Source organism: Ranitomeya variabilis, chromosome 8 (genome assembly GCF_051348905.1).
Source record: "Ranitomeya variabilis isolate aRanVar5 chromosome 8, aRanVar5.hap1, whole genome shotgun sequence".
Taxonomy (NCBI): Eukaryota; Metazoa; Chordata; class Amphibia; order Anura; family Dendrobatidae; genus Ranitomeya; species Ranitomeya variabilis.
Window position 1 is genome coordinate 210,564,203 of NC_135239.1, and position 23,803 is coordinate 210,588,005.

At 44.2% G+C, this 23,803-nt stretch overlaps 3 protein-coding genes across 6 annotated transcripts in view; 2 read left to right on the forward strand and 1 right to left on the reverse strand.

Annotated features, from left to right (window-relative positions):
• The window catches only part of IFT122 (intraflagellar transport 122), a 49,795-nt gene extending 48,652 nt beyond the window's left edge, over positions 1–1,143 (reverse strand). For both annotated transcript variants that reach the window (XR_013218455.1, XM_077276724.1), the window contains exon 1: positions 970–1,143. Coding sequence is in view for 1 of the 2 variants with exons in the window: in XM_077276724.1 (XP_077132839.1) it covers positions 970–1,028 (59 nt within the window). In the remaining variant the exon portion in view is untranslated. The remainder of the gene's footprint in view (positions 1–969) is intronic.
• Positions 1,144–1,165: 22 nt separating this feature from the next.
• Positions 1,166–10,869, forward strand: MBD4 (methyl-CpG binding domain 4, DNA glycosylase). 2 transcript variants are annotated; one of them, XM_077276726.1, is made up of 7 exons: positions 1,166–1,347; positions 6,547–6,750; positions 7,162–7,871; positions 9,905–10,039; positions 10,193–10,342; positions 10,424–10,527; positions 10,655–10,869. In XM_077276726.1, exons 1-7 carry the CDS (start codon positions 1,328–1,330, stop codon positions 10,730–10,732), a joined length of 1,401 nt encoding a protein of 466 aa, XP_077132841.1. In that variant the 5' UTR covers positions 1,166–1,327; the 3' UTR covers positions 10,733–10,869. The 2 variants fall into 2 exon arrangements, with proteins under 2 accessions (XP_077132841.1, XP_077132840.1); XM_077276725.1 differs by having other exon boundaries at positions 10,193–10,527; positions 10,655–10,804.
• A 1,671-nt stretch (positions 10,870–12,540) lies between these two features.
• On the forward strand, positions 12,541–22,463 carry EFCAB12 (EF-hand calcium binding domain 12). 2 transcript variants are annotated; one of them, XM_077276729.1, is made up of 9 exons: positions 12,541–12,598; positions 14,943–15,521; positions 15,666–15,866; positions 18,608–18,767; positions 18,845–19,086; positions 19,239–19,452; positions 19,534–19,693; positions 21,433–21,618; positions 22,295–22,463. In XM_077276729.1, exons 2-9 carry the CDS (start codon positions 15,066–15,068, stop codon positions 22,410–22,412), a joined length of 1,737 nt encoding a protein of 578 aa, XP_077132844.1. In that variant the 5' UTR covers positions 12,541–12,598; positions 14,943–15,065; the 3' UTR covers positions 22,413–22,463. The 2 variants fall into 2 exon arrangements, with proteins under 2 accessions (XP_077132844.1, XP_077132843.1); XM_077276728.1 differs by lacking the exon at positions 12,541–12,598 and adding an exon at positions 12,650–13,023.
• The last annotated feature ends 1,340 nt before the right edge of the window (positions 22,464–23,803 follow it).

Genomic DNA, 23,803 nt, shown 5'->3' on the forward strand with positions numbered 1-23,803 from the left:
CTTACCTGGTTACTATGCAGCTGAGACCTCCTTACCTGGTTACTATGCAGCTGAGACCTCCGTACCTGGTTACTATGCAGCTGAGACCTCCGTACCTGGTTACTATGCAGTAGAGACCTCCGTACCTGGTTACTATGCATCTGAGACCTCCTTACCTGGTTACTATGCATCTGAGACCTCCGTACCTGGTTACTATGCAGCTGAGACCTCTGTACCTGGTTACTATGCATCTGAGACCTCCTTACCTGGTTACTATGCAGCTGAGACCTCCTTACCTGGTTACTATGCAGCTGAGACCTCCTTACCTGGTTACTATGCAGCTGAGACCTCCGTATCTGGTTACTATGCAGCTGAGACCTCCTTACCTGGTTACTATGCATCTGAGACCTCCTTACCTGGTTACTATGCATCTGAGACCTCCGTACCTGGTTACTATGCATCTGAGACCTCCTTACCTGGTTACTATGCAGCTGAGACCTCCGTACCTGGTTACTATGCAGCTGAGACCTCCGTACCTGGTTACTATGCACCTGAGACCTCCGTACCTGGTTACTATGCACCTGAGACCTCCGTACCTGGTTGCTATGCATCTGAGACCTCTGTACCTGGTTGCTATGCAGCTGAGACCTCCGTACCTGGTTACTATGCAGTAGAGACCTCCGTACCTGGTTGTTATGCAGCTGAGACCTCCTTACCTGGTTACTATGCAGTAGAGACCTCCGTACCTGGTTACTATGCAGTAGAGACCTCCGTACCTGGTTGTTATGCAGCTGAGACCTCTGTACCTGGTTACTATGCAGCTGAGACCTCCATACCTGGTTGCTATGCAGTTTTCAGTCCTCCATATCTGGTTGCTAGGCACCCATGAACCCTCAGCCCCCGGTTGCTATGCACTTTTACACCTGAAGCCACTGGTTGCTAAGCACTCGCAGCTCCTCGGTCCGCCTGCAGCGCCCGCGGCCTCCTTACCACTGCTCCACCTTGTCCCGGTCATGGACCTTGTCCACCCAGGTGGGTACGGCCCTCATGGCTCCGCTTTTCTGGGGTTCAGGAATCCGTTACAGTTGCTCACCGGACTCCGGTGTCACCACAACAGACAGGAGATTATTACCATACTGAGCCCCGCCCCGTGTCCTAGCTCACACAGCGCATGCTCCAACTAGACAAAGTATGCGGGGAGCATGCGCAGTCAGGAGCGCTGATCAAGTCACGTGATTCTGCAAGGCTCAAACATGGCTGCGCCCATCCAGGACTGGTGACTATAAGCTGCTTCTTACTGCGCGTCAGGAACGATTGATAGCAGGGAGGAGGCGCTGCTGGCGATCAGATGGGCAGGATGAGGCCTAGGTGCAGGCAATGTTATACTGTATTGTAATTTTTCATATTTGTGCACAAAATGGAAATAAAATGAAAACATAAATAATAATAAAGTCCCGTTATTAGGAGTAATGATGTGTCAGTCTGACCTCAGAAATCCTCAGTGATTGTCAGATCTGAAGTAACACAACTTTCTAATTATTTTCCCTTTGCGGTTAATGACATGACGTCTCTTGTTTACATTGCAATGCTGTGAACTTGTCATGCTTCTCTCAGCTGAGGGTTTGTGCCTTTGTGTCCAGTATAAACAATCATCTGTGGGGTAAACGCTGGTCCGTCGGCACCAGTCTCCCTCCTCCTGATACTTTGTTACATTGAGACATTGTGGGGTCCAGAATAAAATGTCTGAGTGCAGGAAAAGTGCAACCAAGTATCAGGAAGGAAGGCGATCTGTGCAGATGGTGTAAGTATCAGGAAGGAAGGAGATCAGGACAGATGGTGTAAGTATCAGGAAGGAAGGTAGGAGATCTGTGCAGATGGTGTAAGTATCAGGAAGGAAGGAGATCTGTGCAGATGGTGTAAGTATCAGGAAGGAAGGAAGGAAGGAGATCTGTGCAGATGGTGTAAGTATCAGGAAGGAAGGAAGGAGATCTGTGCAGATGGTGTAAGTATCAGGAAGGAAGGAGATCTGTGCAGATGGTGTAAGTATCAGGAAGGAAGGCGATCTGTGCAGATGGTGTAAGTATCAGGAAGGAAGGAGATCTGTGCAGATGGTGTAAGTATCAGGAAGGAAGGAGATCTGTGCAGATGGTGTAAGTATCAGGAAGGAAGGAGATCTGTGCAGATGGTGTAAGTATCAGGAAGGAAGGAGATCTGTGCAGATGGTGTAAGTATCAGGAAGGAAGGAGATCTGTGCAGATGGTGTAAGTATCAGGAAGGAAGGAGATCTGTGCAGATGGTGTAAGTATCAGGAAGGAAGGAGATCTGTGCAGATGGTGTAAGTATCAGGAAGGAAGGAGATCTGTGCAGATGGTGTAAGTATCAGGAAGGAAGGAAGGAGATCTGTGCAGATGGTGTAAGTATCAGGAAGGTAGGAGATCTGTGCAGATGGTGTAAGTATCAGGAAGGAAAGTAGGAGATCTGTGCAGATGGTGTAAGTATCAGGAAGGAAGGTAGGAGATCTGTGCAGATGGAGTAAGTATCAGGAAGGAAGGTAGGAGATCTGTGCAGATGGTGTAAGTATCAGGAAGGAAAGTAGGAGATCTGTGCAGATGGTGTAAGTATCAGGAAGGAAGGTAGGAGATCTGTGCAGCTGGTGTAAGTATCAGGAAGGAAGGAAGGAGATCTGTGCAGATGGTGTAAGTATCAGGAAGGAAGGAAGGAGATCTGTGCAGCTGGTGTAAGTATCAGGAAGGAAGGTAGGAGATCAGGACAGATGGTGTAAGTATCAGGAAGGAAGGAGATCTGTGCAGATGGTGTAAGTATCAGGAAGGAAGGTAGGAGATCTGTGCAGCTGGTGTAAGTATCAGGAAGGAAGGTAGGAGAGCTGTGCAGATGGTGTAAGTATCAGGAAGGAAGGTAGGAGATCTGTGCAGATGGTGTAAGTATCAGGAAGGAAGGTAGGAGATCTGTGCAGCTGGTGTAAGTATCAGGAAGGAAGGTAGGAGATCAGGACAGATGGTGTAAGTATCAGGAAGGAAGGAGATCTGTGCAGATGGTGTAAGTATCAGGAAGGAAGGTAGGAGAGCTGTGCAGATGGTGTAAGTATCAGGAAGGAAGGTAGGAGATCTGTGCAGCTGGTGTAAGTATCAGGAAGGAAGGTAGGAGATCAGGACAGATGGTGTAAGTATCAGGAAGGAAGGAGATCTGTGCAGATGGTGTAAGTATCAGGAAGGAAGGTAGGAGAGCTGTGCAGATGGTGTAAGTATCAGGAAGGAAGGTAGGAGATCTGTGCAGATGGTGTAAGTATCAGGAAGGAAGGTAGGAGATCAGGACAGACGGTGTTTACAGCCTCAACTGTTCAGCTCCAATTGTACCAAACCTTCAGCTGTGAGAAGTATTAGCAGACGGTTTCCACTCACTGACTGTAAAGGGAGATCTTGATCTGCACCGGAGAACTGAGAAGCAAAGTGTATCGTTTTTCTCTATGCCCTATTGATATACATTGTGGTCTCTGACACTTATCAGAGGTTGGTAATTATATTATTAATTCTGCTGCACTGACCTCTGGGACCACCACCAATCTAAAGAGTGAAGGGGCTGCAGGTCTGGTTTCATGCGGCGTCCCCGCGTATAGTTTCCCTGCACAGCGGCGCTCCCAGCCACCAGACTGTGTGGAGAATTACAGTCAACCCTATTCACATAAAGGATAACCTTTAGAAAGAGGGGAAAAAAAAGAGACAAGTGCGGCGCTTCCTCTGAGCGTAATACGTTTTTACCAACAGTAAAAAAAAATTATTTTAGTTGTGGTTATGCTACCTTCTATCGGTAAGAAATACATGTTGAGATTCTATAGGAATCAATTCTTTAGGCAACTCTTCTCCATATGTTGTATAATCCAATAAGGTGTGCAGCTCACTGTGGAGAACTATGTGTTCATCCTGCTTTGGATCCACATAGGTGGCAAATTCAAAGGGAAAATAAACTCCAAGCAAATGTGGCGCTAAGCACCTTAGGATTTTTTGAAGGCATCCACTTCCAGTGAAAAATGTTAATAAAAATTCATTTATTTTCTCAAAACAAACATAGGAAAAAAATATATATATATTTTTTCCTTTTTTTGTTTTGAGAAAATAAATGAGTTTTTATTAACATTTTTCACTGTAAATGGATGCCTTCAAAAAATCCTTAGCGCCACATTTGCTTGGAGTTTATTTTCCTTTGAATTCACATAAAGGATAAGAGATAAGACCACCTTAAAGGGCATTTATTTATTTATTATTACTTAATCGCATGTATTTTTTGTTAGAAATAATTAATACTATTGATTTTCATTAACAATATTGCACTGTTTGATTTCTATAGCTTCTACAGTGGGGCAAAAAAGTATTTAGTCAGTCAGCAATAGTGCAAGTTCCACCACTTAAAAAGATGAGATGCGTCTGTAATTTACATCATAGGTAGACCTCAACTATGGGAGACAAACTGAGAAAAAAAATTCCAGAAAATCACATTGTCTGTTTTTTTTATCATTTTATTTGCATATTATGGTGGAAAATAAGTATTTGGTCAGAAACAAACAATCAAGATTTCTGGCTCTCACAGACCTGTAACTTCTTCTTTAAGAGTCTCCTCTTTCCTCCACTCATTACCTGTAGTAATGGCACCTGTTTAAACTTGTTATCAGTATAAAAAGACACCTGTGCACACCCTCAAACAGTCTGACTCCAAACTCCACTATGGTGAAGACCAAAGAGCTGTCAAAGGACACCAGAAACAAAATTGTAGCCCTGCACCAGGCTGGGAAGACTGAATCTGCAATAGCCAACCAGCTTGGAGTGAAGAAATCAACAGTGGGAGCAATAATTAGAAAATGGAAGACATTCAAGACCACTGATAATCTCCCTCGATCTGGGGCTCCACGCAAAATCCCACCCCGTGGGGTCAGAATGATCACAAGAACGGTGAGCAAAAATCCCAGAACCACGCGGGGGGACCTAGTGAATGAACTGCAGAGAGCTGGGACCAATGTAACAAGGCCTACCATAAGTAACACACTACGCCACCATGGACTCAGACCCTGCAGTGCCAGACGTGTCCCACTGCTTAAGCCAATACATGTCCGGGCCCGTCTGAAGTTTGCTAGAGAGCATTTGGATGATCCAGAGGAGTTTTGGGAGAATGTCCTATGGTCTGATGAAACCAAACTGGAACTGTTTGGTAGAAACACAACTTGTCGTGTTTGGAGGAAAAAGAATACTGAGTTGCATCCATCAAACACCATACCTACTGTAAAGCATGGTGGTGGAAACATCATGCTTTGGGGCTGTTTCTCTGCAAAGGGGCCAGGATGACTGATCCGGGTACATGAAAGAATGTATCGTGAGATTTTGAGTGCAAACCTCCTTCCATCAGCAAGGGCATTGAAGATGAAACGTGGCTGGGTCTTTCAACATAACAATGATCCAAAGCACACCGCCAGGGCAACGAAGGAGTGGCTTCGTAAGAAGCATTTCAAGGTCCTGGAGTGGCCTAGCCAGTCTCCAGATCTCAACCCTATAGAAAACCTTTGGAGGGAGTTGAAAGTCCGTGTTGCCAAGCGAAAAGCCAAAAACATCACTGCTCTAGAGGAGATTTACATGGAGGAATGGGCCAACATACCAACAACAGTGTGTGGCAACCTTGTGAAGACTTACAGAAAACGTTTGACCTCTGTCATTGCCAACAAAGGATATATTACAAAGTATTGAGATGAAATTTTGTTTCTGACCAAATACTTATTTTCCACCATAATATACAAATAAAATGATAAAAAAAAACAGACAATGTGATTTTCTGGATTTTTTTTCTCAGTTTGTCTCCCATAGTTGAGGTCTACCTATGATGTAAATTACAGATGCCTCATCTTTTTAAGTGGTGGAACTTGCACTATTGCTGAATGACTAAATACTTTTTTGCCCCACTGTATGCTGCGCTGACTGTTGGCTGCAGAATGAGTTGACTGAGAATCCATCAGTGAGCTCGTTCTAGTGGGGAGTTTAACTCTCTCTTATGTGTCACTGAGCTCTTCTCTGCTAATTTATGGTCACATGAAAGTTTAGGTCTACTTAGATGTGGTCATAATTCCATTTTGGAGACATCACGAAAAGACAAATGATACAAACTCCACTTTGAAATGAACTCGCTAATAGATAATTAGTTAGCTCATTTGACAGACAGCAATGTGGATGAAAAGAAAGAGCTCAAAAATGTCCAACGCTGCAAAATCTTTAGTGAAGCCCAGCTGCAAAAAAAAAACAAATGGCCCAAAATACATCCACTGTAGCAAAAAAAAAAAAAAAAAACCTCCCAAAGTGTCCACTCCATTTAATATGCCACAGATCCCAATACAAAGAGTCTCCAGGAGAAACAATATAGGAGGACACATCTCCACACCACAGCTGTATTCCTTTTGTTTCTTTGGTTCCAGAAGTTGATTCCTCTTTGAAGGAGGAGGGGATAGGAGCGTAAACGTTACCCCCTTCTGGGTTTGTCCACATTCATCTTACTTTTCTTGCTAATTTCTTCCAGGAAAGCGGCTAAAGATCCTGTGGAATCCGAAGTTCTGCACTCACAAGATGCTACAGTGAATACCTGCACTGACACAGAAATACCCGGAGATGACCTAGATTCAGGGCCTGATGTCCAGGATACAATTCCCGAGGGCTGGAGAAAAGTCATAACCCAGAGGAAGTCCGGAAAAACAGCTGGAAAATACAATGTATTATTTGTGAGGTCAGTCCCATACAACAAGCTACTCACAGCTGCTGTGTACACTTGCTGTGAGTCTCCAGAGTGCGGACATCAGCAGTGTAGATGTGAATCCAGCTCTGGGTTTCGATAAAACATTTATTAAAAAGCTGCAGCGCTGATCTATGTGTGTCTCTTTCACTCTCCTCCCTCCATTGGCTTCTACATTTAGCTGTAATCTGATTCCTCAGTGAGCTGGCAGTCTGTCTTGGTCATATATCAGCAGAGAGAATAATGAGTTTAGGATGCAGGGAAGAAATAGAAGAGGCTCATAAGTGGAGAAAGGACTAGATTTTCTCTGATAAGATATACTGTCAATGTTTTTCTATGCTCTTGTATTACGGGAATATTAATCTATTGCACAGGAATAAGTTATTTCCTTGACTTGTTTCTCAGCCCCCAGGGGACCAAACTCCGATCAAAATGTGCCCTGGTAAAATATCTCCACGTCAATCACATCAAGATGAAGATCGAAGACTTTGATTTCTCAGCTTCACCACTGAAGCAATTCACAAAGTGTGAAAGGCAAAGAGCGGCCAAGGGGAATGGAGCTGCAGGGAAGGACAAAGAGGAAGGACCGGCGGTCAGTGATCATGGGACCGAGGCTTCATACAATACCAGGGCGGCGCAGGACGCGGAAGACAATAATATCACCGTCCCTGAAATAGAAGTCAACATGGAGAAAGGCGGTGACCGGAAAAGAGTAAGAAGTGTCAGGAGGGCATCGGAAAGACGGCTAAACAGACCAAGGAAGCGTTCGGCATCTAAGCAAGAGGCTCAGATACAACAAAATAAGTGCAATCAAAGGGTTAATACAAGGAAAAGAAACAAAGAACATGGAGAGGATTTGATGAATGACCCCCAATTACTGTCGCCTGTTGACTCTGAAAAGATGGATAAGTCCATAGACCGGACTGAGACTGGTAAGCCGGAGGAAACCCATGACCAGTCCGTGTCCTGTGCTTTACAGCTGCCGACTGACACTGAGCAGGAGGGAACGGCAAGTGATTCCCACCAGGACAACAGCGACTCAGATCCCATCCCAAGATCACAGGTGGAGAAGAGGAAGACCAGCCCGTACTTCTCCAAGAAAGTCTTACGTGAAGGTTTGTGCTGATTTCATCTATGTGAACATGTATATAAAGTGTGTGTGTGTGTGTATATATACAGTGGGGCAAAAAAGTATTTAGTCAGTCAGCAATAGTGCAAGTTCCACCACTTAAAAAGATGAGAGGCGTCTGTAATTTACATCATAGGTAGACCTCAACTATGGGAGACAAACTGAGAAAAAAAAATCCAGAAAATCACATTGTCTGTTTTTTTATCATTTTATTTGCATATTATGGTGGAAAATAAGTATTTGGTCAGAAACAAAATTTCATCTCAATACTTTGTAATATATCCTTTGTTGGCAATGACAGAGGTCAAACGTTTTCTGTAAGTCTTCACAAGGTTGCCACACACTGTTGTTGGTATGTTGGCCCATTCCTCCATGCAGATCTCCTCTAGAGCAGTGATGTTTTTGGCTTTTCGCTTGGCAACACGGACTTTCAACTCCTTCCAAAGGTTTTCTATAGGGTTGAGATCTGGAGACTGGCTAGGCCACTCCAGGACCTTGAAATGCTCCTTACGAAGCCACTCCTTCGTTGCCCTGGCAGTGTGCTTTGGATCATTGTCATGTTGAAAGACCCAGCCACGTTTCATCTTCAATGCCCTTGCTGATGGAAGGAGGTTTGCACTCAAAATCTCACGATACATGGCCCCATTCATTCTTTCATGTACCCGGATCAGTCGTCCTGGCCCCTTTGCAGAGAAACAGCCCCAAAGAATGATGTTTCCACCACCATGCTTTACAGTAGGTATGGTGTTTGATGGATGCAACTCAGTATTCTTTTTCCTCCAAACACGACAAGTTGTGTTTCTACCAAACAGTTCCAGTTTGGTTTAATCAGACCATAGGACATTCTCCCAAAACTCCTCTGGATCATCCAAATGCTCTCTAGCAAACTTCAGACGGGCCCGGACATGTACTGGCTTAAGCAGTGGGACACGTCTGGCACTGCAGGATCTGAGTCCATGGTGGCGTAGTGTGTTACTTATGGTAGGCCTTGTTACATTGGTCCCAGCTCTCTGCAGTTCATTCACTAGGTCCCCCCGCGTGGTTCTGGGATTTTTGCTCACCGTTCTTGTGATCATTCTGACCCCACGGGGTGGGATTTTGCGTGGAGCCCCAGATCGAGGGAGATTGTCAGTGGTCTTGAATGTCTTCCATTTTCTAATTATTGCTCTCACTGTTGATTTCTTCACTCCAAGCTGGTTGGCTATTGCAGATTCAGTCTTCCCAGCCTGGTGCAGGGCTACAATTTTGTTTCTGGTGTCCTTTGACAGCTCTTTGGTCTTCACCATTGTGCAGTTTGGAGTCAGACTGTTTGAGGGTGTGCACAGGTGTCTTTTTATACTGATAACAAGTTTAAACAGGTGCCATTACTACAGGTAATGAGTGGAGGAAAGAGGAGACTCTTAAAGAAGAAGTTACAGGTCTGTGAGAGCCAGAAATCTGGATTGTTTGTTTCTGACCAAATACTTATTTTCCACCATAATATGCAAATAAAATGATAAAAAAACAGACAATGTGACTTTCTGGATTTTTTTTCTCAGTTTGTCTCCCATAGTTGAGGACTACCTATGATGTAAATTACAGACGCCTCTCATCTTTTGAAGTGGTGGAACTTGCACTATTGCTGACTGACTAAATACTTTTTTGCCCCACTGTATATATATACATACAGTATATAAGATGCAGCATATGTGCAATAATACTGGAAAAAGCGATTGCCCCAGCAGAATAGTGAGTGCAGCTCTGGAGTATAATACAGGATGTAACTCAGGATCAGTAATGTAATGTATGTACACAGTGACTGCACCAGCAGAATAGTGAGTGCAGCTCTGGAGTATAATACAGGATATATTATGTAACCTATGTATAGGATTCATCACTGATTACGCAGGAATCACGTTTGTGATTTTCCTGTCATTGAACCTCTTCCTATCTAATTATATAAGCCACTAATAATAATAACAATTATGTTTTCACTATGTGTAGATTGTAAAAGTATTGTTATTTTTCCTCCGCTCGTAGCTATGAATCCGCCTCGGAGGAAAGCTTTCTGTAAATGGACTCCTCCTCGCTCTCCCTTCAATTTAGTCCAAGAAACGCTCTTTCACGATCCTTGGAAGCTTCTCATCGCCACCATCTTCCTGAACAAGACATCTGGTGAGAACTCGTCACATTTACTGCTCTTCACTTCTCTTCCCCCATTCCCCTCACAGCTGTATAACTGGGAGGTGCCACTCAGGGACCCTGGAAAGCTGGGTGACGGCCTCCGGTGGGTGCTCAGTTATCACCTGTCACCATCTGTACTAATAGGAAAAATGGCCGTCCCTGTCCTGTGGAGCTTCCTAGAGAAATACCCGACCCCGGACATGGCGCGAGCAGCCGACTGGAAGGAGATGTCTGAACTTCTGCAGCCGCTCGGACTCTACGAACTCAGAGCGAAGACGATCGTCAGGTTCTCGGGTATAACTGAGCACAGCCGTGATATAACGGGGTCTGCAGCGGGGGAGGGGGCACTCATCAGCCCTGTATTCTATAATGCAGATGAGTTTCTCACAAAGAAGTGGCGCTATCCCATCGAGCTTCACGGAATCGGAAAATACGGAAACGACTCGTATCGAATCTTCTGTGTGAACGAGTGGAGAGAGGTGCGGATCCCGCCGGTTCCCGGATACAGTGTGTCCGTCAGGACTGTTACTTCTATTGTAATCCTACTGTAGTTAATTCCCGTTATATCCCCCTCCCCATAGACCGTTTTATTTTGTGTTTTTTCAGGTGCGTCCGGAGGATCACAAGCTGAACTCGTACCACTCCTGGCTGCGGGAGAACAAGGACGCTCTCGGATTAGGCTGACGGCTTTATGCGGATACGGCGCCGTTATCTCTCCTATGTCACCTATTGTGTCTGTCACTTTTATAAACGTTGTATCTTTTATATCTGTCAAATATTAAATTGTAATAAAACCTTTTGTACAATAAATGTTTTATATCATTCTGTGTTTTTTTTATTTTTTTTAATACATTAACCCCTTCACAACAAATGACATACATTAACGTCATATGTCGTGTCTGTGCAGCCCACAGCATTCCCTGCAGATGATGGTTGATTTAATCAGCCATCATGTGCCCCTAACAGCCGCTGGTGGAGTTGTTAACCTGTTAAATCCCGCTTTCAATCTCTGACAGCTGCGTTTAACATGCACCGGCAGGGGGAACGCGCAGTTCCACGCGCTGCGCCGATGGATTGTCATGACAGCTGAGGGTCTGCTGAAGACCCCCATGCTTTCATTACGATCCTCCAGTGAAAGCCCCGTAGGAGATCGTGATTTACCCTTTACAAAGAGCTGAATCCCCGCAGTGCATAGCAGAAGTGATCAGACGATCGCAGCTTCAAGTCCCCTAAGGGGATTATTAAATACAGTAAAAAGTGAGAAAAATAAGTTTTTAAAAGTATGACAGCAAAAAACACAAAAGTTCAAATCACCTCCCTTTCGCCTCATTAAAAATAGTGCAATTTAAAAAAAAAAAAATACACATATTTGTTATCGCTGCATTCAGAAACTTTTCTATAAAATGAATCCGATAGGTAAACGGCATAATGAGAAAAAAATCAAAACACCAAAATAATGTTTTTTTGGTCGCTGCAACATTACAATAAAATTCAATACGAGGTGATCAAAACATTGTATCTACCGCAAAGTGGTATCAATAAAAACATCAGCCCAGGTAGCAAAAAATAAGCCTTGTCCCAGCCCCGGATCCCCAAAAATGAAGGCTTTATGCAAATGGCGACAAAAGCAAATTTATTTATTTATTTATTTATTTTTTGACAAATTTGTGAATTTTTTCACCACTTAAATATAAAAAAAAAAACTATATATGTTTTCCATCTGCGAACTCGCACTGGCCTGGGGGGTCGTATTCCCAGGTCAATGTTACCAGATAGTGAACTTGTTAAATAGAAACCTTTTAAAACCAATTGTGGGATTGCACTTTTTTTTTTGCAATTTCAACGCACTTGGATTTTTTTTCCCTGTTTTCCAGTACGGTATATGATATAATCCATCATGTCATTGAAAAGTACAACTCGTCCCGCAAAAAAAAATCCCTCGCACGGCCATATTGATGGAAAAATAAAAAATGATGGAAGAAGGGGAGCGAAAAACGAGAACGGTAAATCGCCATGTCATGAAGGGGTTAAAGCGGCATCATCTCTCCAAGTGGAATATTGAAATAAATGTATTAAATCTTTTTTTTTAAAGAGAACTTTTTCGATCACCCACATTTTCTAGTTTTAAAAACTAAATTAAAAGGCAAAGAAAAATAAATGTGTCTGGTATCGTCCCGTCCATAAGAATCCGATCTATCAAAATATTTATCCCATTTTTTTTTTTTTTTAAATGTCATGAATGCAAAAAAAATACAAAATAAAAAAAGTCAGAATTACCGGTCTAGTAGTTATAGATCCTGGAAGAAGAAGAACAAAAATTAAAATGGAGAAATTATCGGTGCTGAAAAGGGTTAAAATGAACACTTTGGCTATTGCATTGTCTCAGCCCTCGGTAGTTGCAGTCTTGGTCTTCACAAACATGGCGGCCAGGAGACATTCTGCAGTTGGGCCTCTTAGGTCTGCAGAGTTTGGCTCTTATCCAATCAGTGAGGGGGAGGTGCTGTTACCATGGCGCGCTGTACACACTGTGCGGAGGCGCTGGCTGCTCAGGTGTGTGGGGGAGGCGTTATCTGCACCTGGGGGGGATAACACTGGTCCTCTACATCTGTGGGGGGATTCTGACAGATCAGGGGCTTCTAAAGGAAGACAGGATCCAACAGCAGCTCACCCTCCAAATAAGTGCTTGCAAGGGAATATGCAAAACTTTTTGTACTTTTCCGTGTGTTCGATAATCCAGAATATCTGATTATCCGGCGCTTTCTCTGCACACTGACGTAATAATGCCCAGATGAGCCCGCGGTCTGAGACGTGTCGCCCCGCAGCGTTCTAATGTGCTTTGTCGTTTGGTTCCTCACTAATTTCAAGATCTTTGCTTGTTGTCAGTGAATGGGAACATGGCTTACTTCTACAGAATGGGCGTCTGCTCGCGGCTGATTGTTCGCTACTATTGCATCCAGTCCAGACATTGATATGAGGTCAGGATGGGGGGCTGGAGCCAATGCTGGGGGGCATAAGATGTTAGGGCGAGAGGAAGAAAATATTTACATAGAAAACAGATGACAAAAATATATATAACAACGTGTAACTTTACATTTTCTATTTTGATTTTGTCGGAAAATTTTTAATTATAACGAGAGAAGGCAAATTATAATGAGATCTGCATTTTCTCAAAACACAAGTGATTGGGGAATGAGCGGCTCAGGGACGGGGCTGGGAACCGCTAACAGTCCATGGACTAAGGAACACAAAATACTGACTGTGCCCCAGGTGTCCCACACTGCAGGTAATGTGTTGTGGGGCACTGTGGGAAATCTGTGTTGGGGGGCATAATAATCGTACTGTATTTGGGAGGTAGAACTGTGAGGAACCATACTATGTTGGGGGCTCTGTCGTGGCATCATACTGTGTTGGGGGCATCCTGTGTTGGGGACACTCTGGACAAATCATACTATGTTGGGGGCATGTGGGGGAATCATACTATGTTGGGGGCACTGTGGAGGAATCATACTATGTTGGGGGCACTGTGGGGGAATCATACTATGTTGGGGGCACTGTGGGGGAATCATACTATGTTGGGGGCACTGTGGGGGAATCATACTATGTTGGGGCACTGTGGAAGAATCATACTATGTTGGGGGCACTGTGGGGGAATCATACTATGTTGGGGGCACTGTGGGGGAATCATACTATGTTGGGGGCACTGTGGGGGAATCATACTATGTTGGGGGCACTGTGGGGGAATCATACTATGTTGGGGCACTGTGGAAGAATCATACTATGTTGGGGCACTGTGGAAGAATCATACTATGTTGGGGGCACTGTGGGGGAATCATACTATGTTGGGACACTGTGGAAGAATCATACTATGTTGGGGGCACTGTGGAAGAATCATACTATGTTGGGGGCACTGTGGGGGAATCATACTATGTTGGGGGCACTGTGGGGGAATCATACTATGTTGGGGGCACTGTGGGGGAATCATACTATGTTGAGGGCACTGTGGGGGAATCATACTATGTTGGGGGCACTGTGGGGGAATCATACTATGTTGGGGGCACTGTGGGGGAATCATACTATGTTGGGGGCACTGTGGAGGAATCATACTATGTTGGGGCACTGTGGAAGAATCATACTATGTTGGGGGCACTGTGGGGGAATCATACTATGTTGGGGGCATCCTTTGATTTGGGCACTCTGGAGGAATCATCATGTTGGGGGCACAATGGCATTGTACTGTGTGGGTAGCACTGGTGCTTCATGATATGTTGGGGGCACTGTGGGGGAATCATACTATGTTGGGGACACTGTGGGGGAATCATACTATGTTGGGGGCACTCTGGAGGATACATACTATGTTGGGGGCACTGTGGGGGAATCATACTATGTTGGGGGCATCCTGTGATTTGGGCACTTTGGAGGAATCATTATGTTGGGGGCACTGTGGCATTGTACTGTGTGGGTAGCACTGGTGTTTCATGATGTGTTGGGGGCACTTCACTGCATTGGTTCACTATAGTAGCACTGTACTGTTTTGGGGGGACTGTAAAGGCCCCATACTGTGTGTGGGGGTAAATTGGGGGAAATCACTGTGCAGACATCACACTGTACGGGGCCCATACACTACCTCAGTCTGTGGGCTGCGATACGTGTCCCACTTCCCTTTTGTTAGCAGTGCGTACTCCCTTCTGTGCGGCACAGTGACTCTGCCACATATTTGTTTTTAGAGGGGTAGCACTTTGCCCTTTTGCTTTGGGTCCCATGATGTCTCTTATCTCCCTGGATCTGATGTCCCGTCCCATCTGGTGCTGCTGACACTGTGGGAGGATCGGATGCAGCCATTTTCCCAGTCAGACCTGATAGAACTGTTGATTGTTGGCAATTTTTGCTTTTTCAGCCTTTTTTTCACCTCCTGATGTCACCGGTCATCTCAGACTCAGGACCTGCGACGATCAGACGGCCATAAGTGCTGACATCCCCCAGTACCCGAAACCCATGGTGCCCGGCCCAAATCTGTACGATGGCTAAAGAAGTTTCCTTCCTAGACCAGACCCCCAATAATGGGCCGACGGGGTGGAGAGAGCGGGACCTGGCCCAGACTCGCTTCTTCCGGGCGGCTTGCAGGACGTTCGGACCTCCAAAGTCAAGAACCCGACGAATCTTCGCTCCCTCAATGGAAAAATTGGAAGCGGAGAGACAAGAATTTAAAGGGGAGACCAATGTGGACTCCAGAGGCCTCCACAAGTCACAAGCTGATGGGTCGAGAGTGATGGAGGAGCCGAGCCCGGCCGCGAGGAGCCTGTCAGACTGGATACTGGACAGGAAGAATCTCAGGTCACAAGTGGACAATATGGGGGACGTCGAAAAATGGCTGCAAGGAAAATCGGAGCTGACGGATCTGGAGAAACGTGTACGGAAAAAAATGGTGGAGAGACGAGAAGAAAGCCGGGCGTCCAGGGACGATACTGGGGATGTGGTGAGTACAGCAAGCCGCGGTCTACAGCTACAATGCCCATCATGTAGGGACTACACCAAGAGGCAGCCGAAACCTCCGCTCCCCCTGATGATGGGAGTCATAGTCTTCTCTCATCACTCCCCTCCTCCCTAATGTGATCTATAGGATGAAGAAGTCAGCGCGTCAAAGAGCGCACAGCGCAGCAGGGTCACCCCCAGCATCCAGCAACCCAGCCCCGAAGCCCTGGCAATAATGGCCGACTACCTGCACCAACGACGGCTGCGCCTGGTGGATCTCTACAACCAGACGAACAAACGCAAGAAGAAGGAAATCTCCAGTCACGACCTGAAGTCTGTGAGGAAAGAGGTGACGAAAACATGTCCATACTGTACTCATCATGTAACCCGTCCACAGAGTATGAGTGCTGCCGTAGTTATATCACCTACATAGGACAGTACTATAGTAGTTATATTCTTGTACATAGAGGGCAGTACTATAGTAGTTATATTCTTGTACATAGGAGCAGTATTATAGTAGTTATATTCTTGTACATAGGGGCAGTACTATAGTAGTTATATTCTTGTACATAGGGGCAGTATTATAGTAGTTATATTCTTGTACATAGGAGCAGTATTATAGTAGTTATATTCTTGTACATAGGGGCAGTATTATAGTAGTTATATTCTTGTACATAGGACAGTACTATAGTAGTTATATTCTTGTACATAGGAGCAGTATTATAGTAGTTATATTCCTGTACATATGGGCGGTATTATAGTAGTTATATTCTTGTATATAGGGGCAGTATTATAGTAGTTATATTCTTGTACATAGAGACAGTATTATAGTAGTTATATTCTTGTACATAGGGGCAGTATTATAGTAGTTATATTCTTGTACATAGGGCAGTATTATAGTAGTTATATTCTTGTACATAGGGCAGTATTATAGTAGTTATATTCTTGTACATAGGAGCAGTATTATAGTAGTTATATTCTTGTACATAGGGCAGTATTATAGTAGTTATATTCTTGTACATAGGGCAGTATTATAGTAGTTATATTCTTGTACATAGGAGCAGTATTATAGTAGTTATATTCTTGTACATAGGAGCAGTATTATAGTAGTTATATTCCTGTACATAGGAACAGTATTATAGTAGTTATATTCTTGTACATAGGGGCAGTATTATAGTAGTTATATTCTTGTACATAGAAGCAGTATTATAGTAGTTATATTCTTGTACATAGGAGTAGCATTATAGTAGTTATATTCTTGTACATAGGGGAAGTATTATAGTAGTTATATTCTTGTACATAGGAGCAGTATTATAGTAGTTATATTCTTGTACATAGAAGCAGTATTATAGTAGTTATATTCTTGTATATAGGAGCAGTATTATAGTAGTTATATTCTTGTACATAGGAGCAGTATTATAGTAGTTATATTCTTGTACATAGAAGCAGTATTATAGTAGTTATATTCTTGTATATAGGAGCAGTATTATAGTAGTTATATTCTTGTACATAGGAGCAGTATTATAGTAGTTATATTCTTGTACATAGGGGCAGTATTATAGTAGTTATATTCTTGTACATAGGAGCAGTATTATAGCAGTTATATTATTGTACATAGGGGCAGTATTATAGTAGTTATATTCTTGTACATAGGGGAAGTATTATAGTAGTTATATTCTTGTACATAGGGGAAGTATTATAGTAGTTATATTCTTGTACATAGGAGCAGTATTATAGTAGTTATATTCTTGTACATAGAAGCAGTATTATAGTAGTTATATTCTTGTATATAGGAGCAGTATTATAGTAGTTATATTCTTGTATATAGGAGCAGTATTATAGTAGTTATATTCTTGTACATAGGAGCAGTATTATAGTAGTTATATTCTTGTACATAGGGGCAGTATTATAGTAGTTATATTCTTGTACATAGGAGCAGTATTATAGCAGTTATATTATTGTACATAGGGGCAGTATTATAGTAGTTATATTCTTGTACATAGGGGCAGTATTATAGTAGTTATATTCTTGTACATAGGAGCAGTATTATAGTAGTTATATTCTTGTACATAGGAGCAGTATTATAGTAGTTATATTCTTGTACGTAGGGGCGGTATTCTAGTAGTTATATTCTTGTACATGGGCAGTATTATAGTAGTTATATTCTTGTACATAGGGGCAGTATTATAGTAGTTATATTCTTGTACATAGGAGCAGTATTATAGTAGTTATATTATTGTACATAGGGGCAGTATTATAGTAGTTATATTCTTGTACATAGGGGCAGTATTATAGCAGTTATATTCTTGTACATAGGAGCAGTATTATAGCAGTTATATTATTGTACATAGGGGCAGTATTATAGTAGTTATATTCTTGTACATAGGGGCAGTATTATAGTAGTTATATTCTTGTATATAGGGGCAGTATTATAGTAGTTATATTCTTGTACATAGTAGCAGTATTATAGTAGTTATATTCCTGTACATAGGGGGCAGTATTATAGTAGTTATATTCTTGTACATAGGAGCAGTATTATAGTAGTTATATTCTTGTACATAGGGGCAGTATTATAGTAGTTATATTCTTGTACATAGGAGCAGTATTATAGTAGTTATATTCTTGTACACAGGGGACAGTATTATAGTAGTTATATTATTGTACATAGGAGCAGTATTATAGTAGTTATATTCTTGTACATAGGAGTAGTATTATAGTAGTTATATTCTTGTACATAGGAGCAGTATTATAGTAGTTATATTCTTGTACATAGGAGCAGTATTATAGTAGTTATATTCTTGTACATAGGAGCAGTATTATAGTAGTTATATTCTTGTACATAGGAGCAGTATTATAGTAGTTATATTCTTGTACATAGGGGCAGTATTATAGTAGTTATATTCTTGTACATAGGGGGCAGTATTATAGTAGTTATATTCTTGTACATAGGGGGCAGTATTATAGTAGTTATATTCTTGTACATAGGGGGCAGTATTATAGTAGTTATATTCTTGTACATAGGGGGCAGTATTATAGTAGTTATATTCTTGTACATAGGGGCAGTATTATATCATGTATGTATTTTTCCAGGCTATGATACCTATCAGTGACTTGCAGTTTGATGATTTGGTCGTCTCACTCGGCATCAAACATCCAAATCACGTCAATTACAAGGAGCTTTCAGTTGGGCGCCATTTATGGTGGAAGAATACAAGAGCCGAGAGGAAGAGCGGCGGGTTGGTGACTCACGGTACGGTAAAGTGGTCACGCGCCTTCAGACTCTCTGGACTTTTTTATTCTCATACGTCCTTTGTTTTGTGTCCGCAGATAAAGCACAATGGTTCCCGCCACCCGGTGATGCTCGGCACGAGGCGTCTGTTTCTGTAACTCTCGATGGCTCATTTTTTTCCAGATGTAGATCCCATCCGCCACACAGTGCGCCGAGCGACAGCAGCAAATCGCACTTTTTACAGGTGCCCCCCATCAGTCTGGATGAGATGAGACCCCTCAGCTACGAGGACATGGAGGAGATCGGAAAAAATTACAGGGAAAGGAGACGAAGAGCACAGGTGAGGGCATCGGATGCGAAACCACAGGGAAGAAACATGGCAGGAACTACAAGTCCCAGCATCCTCATTTACCCTGGGGCTGTGACCCATCTTTCCTAAGCTCCTGATTGATAAGTCTAGTTATACCTGTTATGTATTTCTTCTGTCCTTAGAGCAACACCCGGCTATTAGAATGGCTGGAGCAGTGCCGCCTGGTGCGTAGCGGTAATGCCGCCATCGATGGCCACGCTCTGCCCTCTACGCTGGGAGAGGAGGCAGCGGAGCGGGTGGAGAAGTTCAGACGACAGGGCCTGCAGCAATACTACCAGATCCTAAAACTGTGCCAGGCCCGCGGGGTGCCCCTCACCGAGACGCTGCTGGAACGAGGTGACACCCCGACTTCATCCCCACATCCTCGCGCTACAGCCGCTCTGAGCCTGACGAGATCCCATTTTTTCCTATGCGCAGCTTTATTGCACCCCGGGGATAAGCTGATCTGTGAATCTAAAGAACATCTGCAGCTCCGACAGCCCGGGACAGCGCTCAGACCCAAGCGTACGACCAGGAGGGCGACGTCTCCAGAGGCGGCAAGAACGGGCAAGACGATGAGGAGTTCTCCAGAGTCCGGGTAAAAAGCTATGAGAACAGCACAAATCATATGGGATCAAACCGGGCCCCGAAAAAGAGAAAGGGCCCCTTATGTTAGCCGTTCAAACCATACCCCATGCTGGTGATAAGGGGGCGATATCCAGCCATGGCCGAAAGTGTTGGCAACCTTGAAGTTGTTCCAGAAAATTAAGTATTTCTCCCAGAAAATTATTGCACTTACACACAGTCTGTTATACACAGGTTTATTTCCTTTGTGTTTATTGGAGCAACACAAAAAAAACTGAGAAAACAAAGGGCAAATTGGACATAATTTTACACAAAACCCCCAAAAATGGCCTGGACAAAATTGTTGGCAACTTTCTGAAACTGAGTGTAAACAACTTTGTTTTCAGCATGTGATGCTCGTTCAGACTCACCTGTGGCAAGTAAGAGGTGTAGGCAATATGAATATCATGTCGGAAATCAAAAAAGGGGAAAAGTTGCCTCAATCTTTGTATTGTGTGACTGTGAGTGCCTCAGTAAGCATGGAGAACAGCTATGGAGACATCATACGAAGAGAGTGGTCACTGGAGAAGGACATCATGGAAGAATAGAAGGAACAAGGCGAAGAGGAAGACAAGCAACCTGATGGCTTGATACAATCAAGATAACGGCGGAGAAGACCCTGGTGGACCTGTCTAGGTTTGCACAAGATGGGTCTTCCTACAGATCGTTCATTCATCAAGTCGCCATGGCTCGAGATCCAGCCGAGGGCGTCAATAATAATAATATTAACAAAACGTGTAATTGCAAGAATTCTCTGGAACAATTTCAAGGGTGCCAGCACTTACGGCCATAACTGTATGTCTCTACCTGCCCTACTTATATAGGAAAGGACAAGATGGATCTCCAGAAATGTATTCTCTTTGGTTTATTGCAAGGTGTGCCCCGATCTCACCGACCGATAGATAGAAGTAAGAGGACAAACTAATGTGAGGCCCTGAACTCATTGAACATCCTGAGTTACATCCTGTATTATACCCCAGAGCTGCACTCACTATTCTGCTGGTGCAGTCACTGTGTACATACATTACATCACTGATCCCGAGTTACCTCCTGTATTATACCCCAGAGCTGCACTCACTATTCTGCTGGTGCAGTCACTGTGTACATACATTACATTACTGATCCTGTGTTACCTCCTGTATTATACTCCAGAGCTGCACTCACTATTCTGCTGGTGCAGTCACTGTGTACATACATTACATTACTGATCCTGAGTTACATCCTGTATTATACTCCAGAGCTGCACTCACTATTCTGCTGGTGCAGTCACTGTGTACATACATTACATTACTGATCCTGAGTTAAATCCTATATTATACCCCAGAGCTGCACTCACTATTCTGCTGCTGCAGTCACTGTGTACATACATTACATTACTGATCCTGAGTTACCTCCTGTATTATACTCCAGAGCTGCACTCACTATTCTGCTGGTGCAGTCACTGTGTACATACATTACTGATCCTGAGTTACATCCTGTATTATACTCCAGAGCTGCACTCACTATTCTGCTGGTGCAGTCACTCTGTACATACATTACATTACTGATCCTGAGTTACATCCTGTATTATACTCCAGAGCTGCACTCACTATTCTGCTGGTGCAGTCACTGTGTACATACATTACATTACTGATCCTGAGTTACATCCTGTATTATACTCCAGAGCTGCACTCACTATTCTGCTGGTGCAGTCACTGTGTACATATATTACAGGCGAATCTTCTCTGCAAAGTCAGAAGACAAGGAGGAAGAAGTTTCCAGAATCTCGGTCGGGGAAGCTCCGTACCCTCCGCAAGAATATGTTAAATGGGTTAAGAGAAAAGTCAGAGGGAAGAAGAAAGACAGGACGGAGACTCTGAAATGTTGGACGACCTTCGAAGAGTTCGAAGAAATGAGTCGGTAAGATGGAAAAGAAAAAATCTGCTCCGTGTGGGGATGTGAACGGGGACGGTTGTCTTTGGCAGCACAGAGTATTTCAGGAGAGCAGTGTACTGATCCTGTGGGGAGTTTCCATCTGAGGATAGCACTATCAGCAGAGTCCTAGCAGCACAGAGTATTTCAGGAGAGCAGTGCACTGATCCTGTGGGGAGTTTCCATCTGAGGATAGCACTATCAGCAGAGTCCTAGCAGCACAGAGGGTTTCAGGAGATGAGTGCGGTGATCTTGTATGAGGCACACAGAAGCAGCGGACGTGTGCGGCACAGATCACGGGGTGACAGTAATATTCTCTCTGCTGCTGAAACACGTTTCTTCACCAATATCAGGAGAGTGTTAAAGGGGTTGTCCAAGACTGTGGTATCCCTAGAAAAGGTCATTAATTACCAATCACTGGGAGTCCGACATTCATCCCCCCACCTCTCCCCTGCTGATCAGCACAGCGCCGCACCCTGTGCAGTGGCCATTCCCGGTACTGCAAATCCGTGCCTATTGAAGTGAATGTATCTTAGCTGCAGTACTGAGAACATCCACTACGTTGTATACGGCACTGTTCCACTCTGTACTGCTGATCTGTACGGGGGTCCTGGGTGTCGGACCCCCACCCATCTGATATTGATGATCTCTCCTATTTTACTAGGACCCTGAGGCACCGCTTCCCGCACAGCTTCTGTACGTCTGATGACAACGCGTTCTGGCCGGGGCAGATGCTGGAGAAGCTGCGTATTTATCTGCCCAAAGTGTCAGATGCGTCCTGAGGCCGAGACCCCAAAGTCTACATCATGGACGGAGTAATAAACCGACTGTCACACAAACCTGATGTCAGTGACTTATTTCTACTGTGCTAACTAGAACTTCAAGTAATGTTCCTCCTCCGCGTGTCACAGCGGAGATATGAGGGGCTGTAGGTGGTCCGCGTTCTGCAGTGCAGCCCCTTGTGGTGCCAGTGACATGCAGGGGGCGCTGTGCTCACCAGGATTTCTCACCATGCAGAGGGGTCACCTGCGGCTCCCGGGCCCCTATACGAGGGTCCCACCTTTTATGTTCCATTTTCAACATTGGGGTCTTATGTGGAAGAAGAGTCTTTCGGCCCCTCCAGCACCAGGTCCTGGGTACGTCTGCTACCTCTGAGCTGTTCCGGGGCGCGTCCAAAACTTACTGCAAAAATTAGGTAATAACTATGACCCCAACCTTATTCAGATGGAGACGTTTATTCTCAGCGACAAAAGGAAGTGTAGGACCTGGTATACGAGAGATGCCGTAAAGTGGCTGCCAGGTACACATAAAATTGGCCATTTTTATGCGCTAAACGCTCTCATTTTTCATATTTCTAGTGCAGTAATGCAGTCATGTTTGCATGTTTTAGCGCTGCAGTGTGCTGCCTTATTTGCTTCACTGTATATGAGTTGGTGACTCTGGGTTCAGCACCTGTTCACACTTAGTCTATGTTTGGATGTGACGGTCAGTTTTTTTAAATATATGACCCCAACCATCCAAACTAAATGACAGCGCAGAGTATTTCAGCAGAGCAGAGTGATCTTGTGCCACAGTAGGAGAATGCCTCCAGCAGCGCAGAGGATTTCAGGAGTGGCGTGCATTGATCAGGTGGGAGGGTCACAGACTAAAGCTGCACACCGGAAGGTGCCGTGTCCGCAGCAGCGCAGAGGATTTCAGGAGAGGAGGGAGCTGATTTTTTGGGAAGTATCCGGGCCCTGATGCAACATCCCAACTACTTTATGCCATTTATTATGATGAAGAGGGGTTGGCCCCATACTATGCCGGTCCGTGTGCGCATGCCACCTCTGCACTCTTATAATAACACCCTATGCGACCCTTATAGGGACCACCATAACCGGGGCCCTGAGGATGAGCGAGATCCACGGCTCCTGGGGGCCACGCTGCACAGGTGTCAGTTGTATCTCAGAAGCATTGATATCTGTGATATGATGTCTTATTCCACAGAAAGCCACGTTTTCTTAGTATGTAAATGAGCTGTTAAGATCTATGGGTGGGACATAGATCTCCCCAAGAATCCGCCTCCTGAGATTATTGTAAATGACAGGGAGCGTCACCATTAGATCAGGAGGGCAGACTGTCGGTCATTACATGTCTCACACAGGTAACGCCCCCTTCATTTTGGCTAAGCTCT

Bases quoted from the DNA above. Each gene is read 5' to 3' on its own strand.
- EFCAB12 (XM_077276729.1), top strand. From the start codon at position 15,066: ATGGCTAAAGAAGTTTCCTTCCTAGACCAGACCCCCAATAATGGGCCG. The intron at 15,867-18,607 runs GTGACGAAAACA...GTATTTTTCCAG, and splicing joins TGAAGTCTGTGAGGAAAGAG to GCTATGATACCTATCAGTGA. The intron at 19,087-19,238 runs GTGAGGGCATCG...TTCTGTCCTTAG, and splicing joins AAAGGAGACGAAGAGCACAG to AGCAACACCCGGCTATTAGA.
- MBD4 (XM_077276725.1), top strand. From the start codon at position 1,328: ATGGGCAGGATGAGGCCTAG. The intron at 6,751-7,161 runs GTCAGTCCCATA...CTTGTTTCTCAG, and splicing joins TACAATGTATTATTTGTGAG to CCCCCAGGGGACCAAACTCC. The intron at 7,872-9,904 runs GTTTGTGCTGAT...CTCCGCTCGTAG, and splicing joins CAAGAAAGTCTTACGTGAAG to CTATGAATCCGCCTCGGAGG.